This window comes from Diadema antillarum, unplaced genomic scaffold (genome assembly GCF_040938485.1).
Source record: "Diadema antillarum isolate AM-2024a unplaced genomic scaffold, OU_Dant_1.0 seq00000082_RagTag, whole genome shotgun sequence".
Taxonomy (NCBI): Eukaryota; Metazoa; Echinodermata; class Echinoidea; order Diadematoida; family Diadematidae; genus Diadema; species Diadema antillarum.
In genome coordinates, this window is record NW_027271175.1 from 455,001 (window position 1) to 467,819 (window position 12,819).

The following is a 12,819-nucleotide window of genomic DNA, read 5'->3' on the forward strand; positions in this document are numbered from 1 at the left end:
ATTTGATTCCAACTCGGCACTTCCGGTGAATGTCAAGAGTTATGACCACTATACCACAGTGACCTCCCTGTTTTCACCTATTACCATATGATTATGATACATGTTGTTTTTGCATGTCTTTGCTTGATTTGTATTCTATTTCTGCAATATGATCTGACAAAAAAAAATCCAAAGGAATTCTATGGACTCTTTATACACGATTCTTGAACGACTAGAGCATCTAGAAGAATTTAGAATGATTCTCGAAAGAGTGACCTCTGCCTTCATGCTGCAATATGAAACTCATGGAATCCCTGATGGAAAGAACACAGTGGCCCACAGTGTGAAACACAATTTGAAACGCAGTGTGAACACATCGCGAACACAGTGTGAAATCTCTCTGTTAAGTTCGAGCGTTTTAACATTGTAAATACACTGTGAACTATTAATTCACAGTGTGAAACATAACATCACTATATGAACTAACTGTGAAAAACCACACCACAGTTTGAAATCCTCTTCACACTATTAAATTAAAAAATACTCACACAAGCAACTATATGAACACACTGTGAACACACTGTGGGACTCGAAATTTCTCGAAAATACAAAAAAAAAAAGATTCTCGAATCTCAAATTCATTCGTCAAAACTCCTCCAATATTTCCAACAATAACCTTAAAATCATGATATCCTTACTTGTGTGCGTGGTGTGCTGTGTGTGTGTGTGTGTGTGTGTGTGAATAGTTCAACTCCTATACACCTTTAGACCTTAACAATACAACACTGTAAATTTGTTTAATTTTTGGATCAATGTTATGATGAAAAGGATAACAAAAGCTTTTTATTTCATGTCGAAAAAAAACCCCAACTATAAACCAAAATAAATGATGATTTGTGCTCAAGTGAAATGTAAGTTTTGTAAGTTTCATCGGAGTTTCCTCCCTACATCTAATCTGCGTCTGTGACAGTGACCTATCTTTAAATAAAAATCATATTTTCACACCATTAGTCCGATTTTTATCGAAACTATACTGCTCTGTTTTTTTCTGATTTTGACCTTTTCTATATCAATGACATCATTCTGTAGCATGATGTGGATATTTACTTCAAGGCGGCCTGAACAGTTGAACGTGGTCTTTGTTCAGCCGTGTTGTGCGCTGTCTGGGGCCCCCTGTGTGATTAACCCCGGTGCCTGAATCCGTCCTCGCTTCCTGTTATTCGTATACACGCTCTACATGAGTTGATGACTTTCGCATGTTAACGTACAGACAATATTAGAGGAATAGACCTAGAAGTTGCTTCAGTATTTACTTTCTTTTGCAGTCTGTAAGAAAAAAAAATCAACTACGCAATCCGTTTTATACACAAGACCGATTATCATAATAATGAATGTACAGCAACTAGCTCAAGTGAAATGAAATCTGTACTACTAGTGATTGTTATGTCAAAAAAGAAGCTAAATGGGATTGCGTTTTTTAGTTTAAAGCAAAATGCATAATTTTTGTAAACTCCTGATACTAAGATTATGAGTACCATTTCAACTAGCCATGTGACGATTCCTAAACATCGATTCAGTGAACGATAGAGCACCTTGGTGCGTATAGTTAGGGTATAGATTGATCGACAACCTGTATGGACGGCTTGTGAGGGTATTACATCAAATGGTCACTTTCTTCAACGGGTTCTTATAGTTACTCGCTCAGACTAAAATAATTAGATTTATGCATTATTATCCCCTACCCCCGTAAAAAAAAAGATATCCCCCATTGCAGAAACAAATTTGTATTATCATGCATTACACCTGTAGCATACTGAAATAATTTATAACACATATGTACAACAACAAAAGATTTCCAATGAAAAACAATTGCAGCAAAAATGCCAAAAAATATAAAGAGCTTTCTCTTGAGGTATGCCTGAAGAAACACACACATATAGTTTATGTTTGGTGACAAGAGTGACGAAGGATGATAGTACGATATTCCCGTCACCAAAAATTCAGTCTGCCACACTGACTGACCAGGCTGGGGCGCCCCCACGCATAGTCATGCAATTTTTCTCACGACATGGCATTCTTATAATGATGTGTGTACGCAGGAATAATCATTGAAGCACTGAAACGATCATCATTTCGCACGCTTCAAGTATCGTGCTTGATCACATATTGGACTTTAGTATATTTCGCTGCAGTATTTTTTTTTATGTCGTGTAGAATGCAATGTCACACTCCGCAAATGAATCAACTCTTCTCTATCTCTCTGTCTATTCTGTCTTTCTTTATAGGGAGGCTTGCCAGATCGAACAGTCTTTCCCGGCTTCATGAGGAAAACGAAGTTGGAGAACTTCAAAACCACCAGCAGCACAACCACTATCCGACCCAAAACAACAGGTCAGCACCGCATCCCGGACATCGCTATTACACCCCACAACCTGCCAAGAGGAAGGCCCTAAAGCCCCAGACACCACCCCATAGACCCCCTCTTGCCGAGAAACCACAGACTCCGCCCGTCTTACCCGACGCTAGGAGATCACATAACCTGAAGCTGAAGATACCGGAACGTTCGGGAACCTTCGGAAATGGCTACGATTCTGAGAGTCGGAACGGTTCGGCGGGAGACAGTTTCGACAGCGGAACTGGAAGTGCGAGTGCCGGAGTCCGGCGCGCCATCAGACCGCCGAGTTCTCAAGTGCGTAACGGCAGCACGCCTGGTACTCCGGGAAGCAGCGTCTTTAGCCCCGAGACACCGAGTATACGAGTCACACCCGAGTACTCAGATGGAGAGCTTATTCAGCCGAGGAGAAAGGTGAATTATTAGACAACGCTTTTTTCTGTTACCATGGTTACAGAAGTTGGAAAGGGGAAAACTAGAGTGAGCTTTATTTTCCGCCCTACCAAAGCTGTAAATTCCATGAACGGCAAAGGATTAATTGGTTGACGTATAAAACAAATAAATATATTTTGGGTGTTTAGATCGACATGCATGACACTATTACTGACAGATGTCTAGTTTATGAGAAAATTAAAGCCAAATACAAGAATTTAGCCTTTTGGCACATGACATACTTTTTGTGCAACACCTGAACAAGCCTGTCAGCATCACTATGGACAACGCCACAATCTGTAGTAATGAATAGTTGCTATCATATGATGCCAATGTACCATAACATCCATCTTCTTTGAATACAACACTGTATGTTTTACCTTTTATGTAGACTTGATTCACCCTTATCTTTTTCGCCATGATTACCTCAAATCGAGTACTGTGTTAAACAATGACGTGAAAAAAAGAAAGATGCACCAACATTTAGCTTTGGACAAGCAAGGATTAAACATTATACATGTTCTATTCAGTTCAGTTCAAAACCAAATTCTTTACAACTTTTTCTTTTACACAAGAAGCAACAAAATGATATCAATGACGATACAAATCTCTTTGAAATGTTAATGCCTCCAAAAAATAAATCAGTGAAATTCTTGTCACCCGTACAGAATAATAGCGTTTTAAAAAAGATTGAAATGTAAAGATGATTGAAATTAACGTTTGTAGAGTTTGATTCTTGAAGAATAGTCTCTATTACTATGAGATACAAACTAAGAAAATGACAAAACCTTTAAACAAAACATATCACCTCGGGTCTCCTCTTATACCCTGCTCTTCATACAAACGAAGCATGAAGACCAACCACGTTCTGTTTCTACATGTACCCAAGTGTGGATCGACTTTTGGACACTGAAGATTTGTGCTGGGGAAAAGATATTAGGACATCTTCCGGATTTCGTTTTTTAGCCACTTCCTTGAGATCAAAGGAAACTTTCCATTTATCATGTGCACGAACTGCTCTTGTTGGTGTACCTATATCCCTATCTCTCCTCCTATCTTTTTCCTCTTTCTTTTGGTTCTTTTTTCTCTCTCTTGCTGTTTCATTTATGCTTGTATATCCTTTCTCCATCTCCTCTTGTCTTTCTCTTCTCCTCTCTTCTCTGTTAGAATATGTTATCTATCTCCAACAAGGATATTTTAGTTGCATGGTTTGGCTAACCTCGAATCTCGCCACGAAGGCAGATTCCATAAGGAAACACCGCCTCAACAGGAAAACATAACAAGGAAACACCTTGCAAATCTTTGTCTATAGCTATGTCATGACTCCAGGTAATACGATAAGGATGTGATAAAAGCACTGTGCGTGGAGTTTCAGTCAGTGGCCTTACAAATATATATATATATATATATATTTAAGAGTTCACCCATCACTATATGTTTTATAATACATAAATATAGCATGCATGCTACGTAGTTTCAATGGAAAAGGGGTAGATGACTATTATGTAAAATGACTTGATTTGTAGCTTATAGTAATTCATAATGTACAATTACGGTACCCTTTGTAGCAAGAACATGATCCACTGTCAAAGGATAAACAGAAAGTTAGAGACGTGAGTTAGGGAGCTCTCTGTCGGTCGTTGAATGGAATAATCATGCACACCTTCCTCTTCTACCCCCAGGCGCCTCGCCCACCTCTCGAGCGCCGGAAGTCGGACCCCCTCAGCAATTCTCGAAACAGACGATCTGCTGTAGAGCAGGACACCAGTGGCAACGATCTGGATTTCCCAGAGACGGGTCAAAGCAAGAGAAGTGCGTAGTTCGTCACTTTGCCTTATTCATGACTGATATTGGCAGATTCATCATTTTGCTTGACAATCTTTAATGCGTATCAGCTTGAAACATTTTGATTTCACCTGCAATTATTCGTCATTATGATATCATAGCTTATTACGAATTAATTCACTTTTATTTCAGTTTTTCATTCATAAAGCACGTCAAGTACAACTTGAGAACACGACCTTGTGGTCTTTGTTTGACTTACGATCGGTAAAGCTTTAGTGGCCACATATTCCCAAATTTTGTTCATTTTCTGAAGTATTAAAATTTGATCGCATGCAAGGTATTCAGACACAAATTAAGTGGGTGCTTTCAACAGCATGGATATTCGTTTAAAGAGTATCTGTGCATACATTTGGCACGTATAGAACGATAAGACTGAAGAATCTGCAATGAAATGCTGTTAAATTGACCTAACACTCTGTGTGTCACATAAATTTCTGTCCATGTATGTGTGTAAAATTTAGTGCACATTTGACTCATTGGCAGTGAAAGGGTTAAATTTAATTGTCTTTTGTCATGAGATAAATATTCTGATCCAGGGCTAATTTTGTTTAAATATCATCGTCATACATTATTTGGCAAGAAGATATCATTTTGACTCTTAACAATTCTAACACATGCATTATCCATGATTCTGCATTTGCATGTGCATGTCTCCGTATACCGTACGTGTATAGCCATGCATTCGCTGTCGGTAGACGTCTGCTGATTTGAAGGTCACGCAGAGGTCTTCAAGAGCCGAACTTGTCGGGGGATGTCGTGAAGTCACAGCATGGTAAGCCCCACGAGTTGAACCAGCGTACTCACAGGCACACGCCAGGACGCTGAGTAATACAGATACGCTCGTAGGCCCTATAGTCATTTGCCATGTGATCCAACCATATCTGCTGGGCCCAATTTCATTTTAAAAGAAAGAAAGAAAAGAAGTTGCTATGGTAGCAGCTCTTGCTGGGATGGCAAGTGTCATGGTAACGGCAAGATTCCAGCTTCCTGGTTGGCTGTTGCTACGAGAAGCCTGTTGCTATTCTAACAAGAGATGCTATCCTAACATCTTTTTTTTTAATGCAATGGGACCCTGGTTTGTAATAGGTCTGCATGTTCACCTTATATAGGCCCTATGTGATATGCAATTCATAGCACAACATACTCTGTAACAAAACGTTTGAACCTTCTTTAAGACACATCAAAGTTTTTGTTCGCATGTGCGCGTGTCACAACTTTGAGTGTGTGTGCTTGTGTGTGTTTTTGTGTGTAATATGTGAAGATACATTCATGTGTACAATGTTTGTGTATAATGCGGTTTGTCATTGTATGATGTTTTGTTTTTGTTTCTGTGAACGTTTCTGTTTCTGTGAAATGAAATTGAACGAAATTCCAATAAAAAAAAAAATATCAAAAAAACAAGTAGCTAACTGTGTTCGCGATAGTGTGCACTCGAGTGCATTCGGTAGGTCTTGAATGAAGCACTGTGACGAGCTATTCATTTATCTTGATATATTATTTTGAAGGGAAGTTGAATATACAGCACAAACTCCTCAACTCATTCACTTTTAATTACGAGTACCATACAAGTTTTCTTTTCTTTTCTTCTTTGCAGAAGTCACGCGAAACAGAACTCTTGAGGGCGGCATAGCACCCTCCGATTTAGAGAAATACGCCACTCCCCGACATCGGTTCTTCACGCCGCAGCCCAGCCGACGAAAATTTAGCTTCCGAGATGGCCAAAATCGGAAGAGTACGGGCAACAGCTCTCCGCTCACACCGGTACATCTGCAGCAGTATACCAGGTATTCGTCACCTCTTCTAGTGGAAATTAGCGCCCAATGACAAACATCATAAAGGTCTTAAGAAGCACAGATTTCTATCATTTTACATGACATATTCGGTCTGATTTTATTTACAATGTGTTTTCAGTTCATTCCTGTTTTATTTTCATTTCCAAACAATATATACATGGGTAACACAAACGTCAAAAATGATGGTATATTCTTGTAAGAGAGTATCACATGATCAATAGGAATATATCTTATTTCATTAAGGACTTGATGGAAATGAAAATTGAGGATCTGATATCATCGATGTCATACTATCATATCAAACAAAGTATGTAATTATATCATAAATGATAACAAAGTAAAATGTTATTGCAGTACCACGAAAGAAGTGAAAACGTTTGGGTAGGTACATGTAAGTCGAGCTGTGGCAACTGCACTAGAGGTGCAAAGTGAATTTTAGCGACTGGTTGACGAATTGTCCTCCATCGATGTAAATATACACCGATTGTTCAGCGTTTTTGAGAAGTAGCCATAGTACTTATCATGAGCATACATACTGGAGTGGGATGTATATGCCTGTGATTTTTCATCATGGCTGTTACTAATACCTTAAAAAACTCCTGCGCTGGATAGGAAACGTATTTAGTGTCACTACAGTAATACAAACAATACCTGAAAAATTCTAAAAATGAGTCTACGATATTTATTGGCGTGCGTTAATTAGTTTCCGATACAAGCCTCTCCCAGCTCTTTGCGGAAGCTGTCATCAGGCCCTGAGCTGTCGCGATTGCTGTTGCTATGGTTCCAATTTATCAAGATACCGAAGGGGTCTTCCGACATCCCCCATGCACGTGGGACAATCTCTCTTCTCGAGCCGTGGGAGCCGCTGCTCTCACGGTTTTTTTTTTCTATCGCTTTATTGAATTACGCCCTCTGGACTGACGCAAAAGCAAAGCGTGACACTTGAAGAAACACCAAGAACTTCTTTCAAGAAGTCCATATTTTGCAGTGATAAGGTCGACACTCCGTCACATGTGACGGAAATATTCTCGTAGATATGCAACATGCCTTGACAGGGAGGGAGCAACGAGCCAATCCTGTATTATTCTCCTTGACACGACTACCTAGGTCGCTTGGGACACCTACATTAAAAGAGTCATTTACTCGTCTAAAACCATTCCAGTTTAGACGTATCTTGCACAAACCTTCACCGTCGTCTAGGAGTATGAGCAAAATTTGGATATCAACCTGGACAGAAAACTTCTAACATACTTGATACCGTGAAAGAGAAAGGTTTGTTACTGTGTCTAATCATTGTCAAGATCATGATCATCATCGTCAGTTTTGTCCTCGCGTATCTCGATCCCCATGGTTGCTTTCAAAATCACCCTTTCTAGTGTACCAATCTAAAAATTGTGTTTCATAGAAGAGCGGATGCTAGCATAACATACATTTGGGATCTGTAACGCGAAGATATGATTTAGCCGTTTCATTGCTGCAATTTTTCATTGGTTCAGATTGTTCTGGAAGTCCACGACTTCGGAACTCGAATGGTCTGCTCTGAATCTACAACGAAAGCAATTATCTTCTTTCATCCAGGTCGCCCGTGGAACGACTGGCGAAGCAGAAAATTTCCAATAAACATCAGGACCGTCTCTCATCGGGCACGGACGTGGTTACCCCGGAAAGCAGCCCGGTCAGCTCGCCAGTCAGAACCCCCATCAAGACACCCACTAAACCTCCTCCTCCACCACCCTCCCAGAACACCGTCGTTGACAAGGAGAGCTACCACATCATTACAGAAGATGGTTAGTGCCTATAATATTTATATTATGTAATCTAAAACTGTGGTTATCGAGAATATTTTGCCCCAGCTGTAAGAGGAACCAAAGTCCCAAAGAGCAAGTGGTGTTTAGTCTGCGCAGTTAAACAAAAGTAATAACTGTGAATGTAAGAGGTAGACGGTTTAAGAGCCGAGGAATCTTGGAAATAAAGTGATTTGAATGAAAATGAGAAATGTTGGTATGTGGTCAATAATCATGAATTTTATAGCTTACAAACTTGTCTGCGCAATTTCAATATCTGATTCTTTAAATCGACACCGCGCTTTTTTGCATTAAAACTTCGAAGTCAATTTTCGATGATGGCGCTTTCCTGGTTGCCATTTTTGTTATCATCGTTGTGATAGTAGTAGTTTATGTTAGAATAGAGTAGAGCAGATTCCATCGAAACTAGGGAATTCCAAAATTGGGAAATTGATATTCACCAACTTTATCAGGCTTTCGTGGTGACAGCTAGGTAACAGATAACAAAATGACAACAGAGTCAACAAAGATGCTATTCTATAAGGGTATCCAAAACCTGATCTATTTTCTCTCGCTCTCTCTCTCGCTCACTAATGCTACTTCTGCCTTTTTATCCTCATTGAATTAAGTGTAATGTTTATGACTTTGCTCAGGATCCATATGCATCAGTGATCTTTTAATATGAAAAAAAAAAAGCTGGAAAAAGGCAGGTAAGAAAAAAACTAAAAGAAATACGAATAGCTTTTAAGAGTGAGTATTCTTACATTCAGAAATATATGTTCCAAATTAAATCTTGTTAATTAGTGTACAAAATGACCTTACTCACCTTCTACAGAATTCTTCGGCAAGATTATGTAAGTGTTTGATGTCGTGTACGATTTTATTCCTCCTGTTTCATAATGTTCCAAGTGTATTAAGGTCACGCATTGTAATGAAACGAAGTACTTTCAAGTCGCACAATATGTGCTGGCCTCGAAGAGATATGTTGAAAGGAAATAGAAAGATAGAACCGATTCACTTCGAGCACGACCAGCCTTCATCGCCGAATTCTCTGTTCTTTATTGTCGCAGAAATCATCGACGCCCAGAGGAATGTCGGTGGCCGTCGACCTCGTTCTATGAGCAGTGGGTCGATGCCAGGGGCGAAACGGAGACCGCTGCCGTCAGTTCCCCGTCGTCCGAGATCGGGCTCGACGTCGAAAGTTGGGCAAGACATACCGACGGTGAGTGGAATCGAGATCAATGCCTGCAGCCTTCTGTCACTAGATAAGGTGGCAATATGTTAAAAAGAAAGATGTAATGTTTAACCTATGTCACGTTTGATCTTGTCTATAACTTAAGGCAATGTTGATTGGTGTACTTTTAGAGTGTATTAGCATATGCTCCATCTTTAATTTCAGTTCCGATTTCATGTTAATTTCTGCAACTTTTTCTCAATAATACAATTTACAAACGAAAATGCAACAACGAAACAGATTTTCCTATGTAAGTTTTACAAAAAATTTGGTAAATTATTTAGATACAAAGCAAAGTCAATTGTTGCATTTTCATTTCCATGCCTTGCTCCACGTTGCAGGGGCCGTTACAACAAACATATAATAATAATGCTTTACTCACGAAAAAGAGGGTGAAAGGTGCAAGTGCGCGGTGGGGGTAGGAAGGTCCGGTGTCATAATGAAATGGCTTGATTTTACTTTTTGAAAGCATGATTATGTTTGAAAGGACCATGAAATAAACATGAATATACGTTTTGTCGAAGTTAGCAATATTACAGTACATTTCAATATATTTTATAATATATGATTATTCATGAAATAAACAATATTTGTAAATTATCATTTACTTCAATTTTCTTTCAAAGGATTTAAAGAAGAAATGAATAGCTTCAGGTGAATAGGAAGAGCATTCAGAGCATCAGATCCATAGTGTCTTAAGGATTTGTGAGCCAACAATTTAGCGAATAACCTACTCTTCCCTGAAGAGGTAGAAAGATTATGTAATGCTATTACAAATGGAAATTCACTAATAAGCTTGATCGTTTCCACAATTCAAATCTATGAAATAGGTTCCCGGCAAGGGCATCCAAAAGCGTCGGAATCGCCAGTCAGCACCTGCTGGACGCATGGCCAGTTTTCTCAGTGACTCCAATTCGTCGTTGCACAGTAAGACTCCCGCACCATCGGGGTCGTCTGCTCAGGGCGAGAAGAGGCGCGAAACGCTCCGCGAAGAATTGCTACGGTCGCTCCTCGTAGACAGCGCCACCAAGAATGTGTCCGCACCAGTAAAGAAAAGGGAAGCCTCCATGGACGGTGACAAGTCCAATGGCCTGAATCAGGCCGAAAACTCTTTGAAAATTGACATGGTTAGACAGAAATCCGGATACGACGGAACTGATTCGCCTCCAACTTATTCTCCACTCTCGACCAAGGTAACTCTCCAGGATGTAAGATCGTAAAAAAATGCTCCCATGACTTTCAGGGAAATGTCTTAAAATGTCTACAAAACAGAGTCATTGAACGTAACGATCCTTTTATTTAGGCTACTCACGTGGTGAAAACAGTCTTCAGTGACACGCGAGTAGCCATTCGTATTACACACATACATATACACAAACATACATCCAGAAATTCAGACTGGCTGCCACAACAATGGCGGAAATGGGGTTCCGCCAAACTGCCAAATGACCAGTGTCAACACCTCTTCTCCACGCAGTATCGAGTGTTACGATTCGTAGCTTTTAACCCTCTCCGTGCCAAATTAATTACCTGTCAAGAAATTTATTTGTGAAAGTTTGGCACAATTAACACATTGGCATAAAAACGATGAAAGTATTCTTAAGAACTGTTAAGACACATTTTTTTTTTTGCGGGCTAGAACATGCCGACACAATGCATTTGGTAATACCAACGTACAATAAACAGTAACTTCAATGTCCAGTGAAGGCACATTGATATTGTAGAACTCCACAAAATATGGCAAAAGGAGAACACTAAAGTTCTTGTGTCCTTCGAAGTTTTGTTGCCGTGACGGTGTAATGCAAAGACTAGACTAAAGTGCCAGGTACTACAGCGCCTGATGTACTTTTCATCTGAATAAGACGTTCAGTCCAACAGACCTTTGACAACCATACCTTCCTCTGAACTGAAATAACTTGAATCATGCCAATGTGTCGTATTTCCTTTGCTGCTTATTTCTATAGGTGACAGTTTTTTGTGTTTTTTTTTTTTTTTCAATATATCCTTTTATCCTTCTCCCACCTCCCCAGAGTTCGGTCTTTTCAAATGGGGGTACGTCGCCATCACCGCCTCCCTCTGCGGGCAACTCACCGACCCGACGTCATCCACGACGTCGAAATAAGAGCTCTCTCAGTAGTCTCGTGTCCATGCCCAAAAACCTCGTCGCCAGCAGCGAACTGCTCAATGACATCCTACTGAGTGATCGCGGCACGCACAAGAAACTGAAGGGCGTGGTCGGGTTTTTGGTGGGCATCATCCTTGGAGGGCTTCTGTTCCTTGGTCTTTACTACGGTCTGGCTTACGGCCTGTACGCTGCCCTTATCATCACAGCCATTAGCACCATCTTCATGAGCTTGTGCCTTGCTTTCACAGGTAAAATATCTTATTTCTTTTTTTTTTTACATTGTCTCATTAATACTACCTTGCACCCGTTGTGATGAATATATATCGAAAGCTTGTTGACTGAATACCAATATATATCTTTAAATTATTCTTAGTGTCATTTTTTTTTTTCAAAATGTGTTACAAGTAAAAGGAAAAATGGAAGTCTCTTCTGAAAATATGTATCATATTGTTCGCTCTTTTACGAGTAGTCAAGGTCTGTAAATACTACCCCTTCTCATAATAACTGCTAAGTGATCTAGATTTATATTCCCCTCTGGAATGCAATTTTTCTTATCACTGCAGTGCGTGCCAGATGCGTGGCTGCGCTCATGGTACCTACGATCTGTACCTCAAGGGGGCGGGCTGCATTTCTCGCCTTCATCGTGGCCCTTCTGCTCCGAGGTCCTGTTCACAACATCTACATGAATGCCAATGAAGTGTCCGACTCTATGAGCTGTAGTGCAGAGGTGAGGCGATGATACTGTGTTTCACATGATTGCCGCGGTTACTCCGACCGTTCGTCAATCTGAAAATGAAATTATGTTTGTTATTCCGAATGTTCGTTATTCCGAAGGTTCGTTCAAAATATAAACATGAAAAATATGATAAGGTTCGTAATTCCAAAGGTTTGTTAGTACGCACCTTATCTGCGTTTTCAGATTCACGAATTTTATTTCATTTTTGGGTGAATAAAACTTCGGAAAACCGAGCTATATCCTATTATCAGATTCACAAACTTTCGGAATAACGAACATTCAAAATAACGCCACAAATTGCCAAATTAACAAACCCTAATTCGTTTCCGGAGTAACGAAGTTCTAGGTAGAGCGTTTAGGTAGTTGTCATGTTTCGGAATACCAAACCTTATTTTATTTTCGGATTAATAAGCCTCGGGAATAACGAACATCGCCCAATTGCCGCTTTCTGCTTTGTGTATGTGGTTTGTTCTGCATGTTTTTACCGTAGATTTTGAAC

General features: G+C 39.8%; 1 protein-coding gene across 1 annotated transcript in view; it reads left to right on the forward strand.

Annotated features, from left to right (window-relative positions):
* LOC139726285 (uncharacterized) overlaps positions 1-12,819 on the forward strand; it is a 39,364-nt gene that overhangs the window by 22,794 nt on the left and 3,751 nt on the right. The window contains exons 2-9 of the mRNA XM_071637353.1: positions 2,265-2,785; positions 4,486-4,615; positions 6,246-6,432; positions 8,020-8,228; positions 9,296-9,447; positions 10,290-10,652; positions 11,490-11,832; positions 12,148-12,311. Coding sequence (XP_071493454.1) covers positions 2,265-2,785; positions 4,486-4,615; positions 6,246-6,432; positions 8,020-8,228; positions 9,296-9,447; positions 10,290-10,652; positions 11,490-11,832; positions 12,148-12,311 — 2,069 coding nt within the window. The remainder of the gene's footprint in view (positions 1-2,264; positions 2,786-4,485; positions 4,616-6,245; positions 6,433-8,019; positions 8,229-9,295; positions 9,448-10,289; positions 10,653-11,489; positions 11,833-12,147; positions 12,312-12,819) is intronic.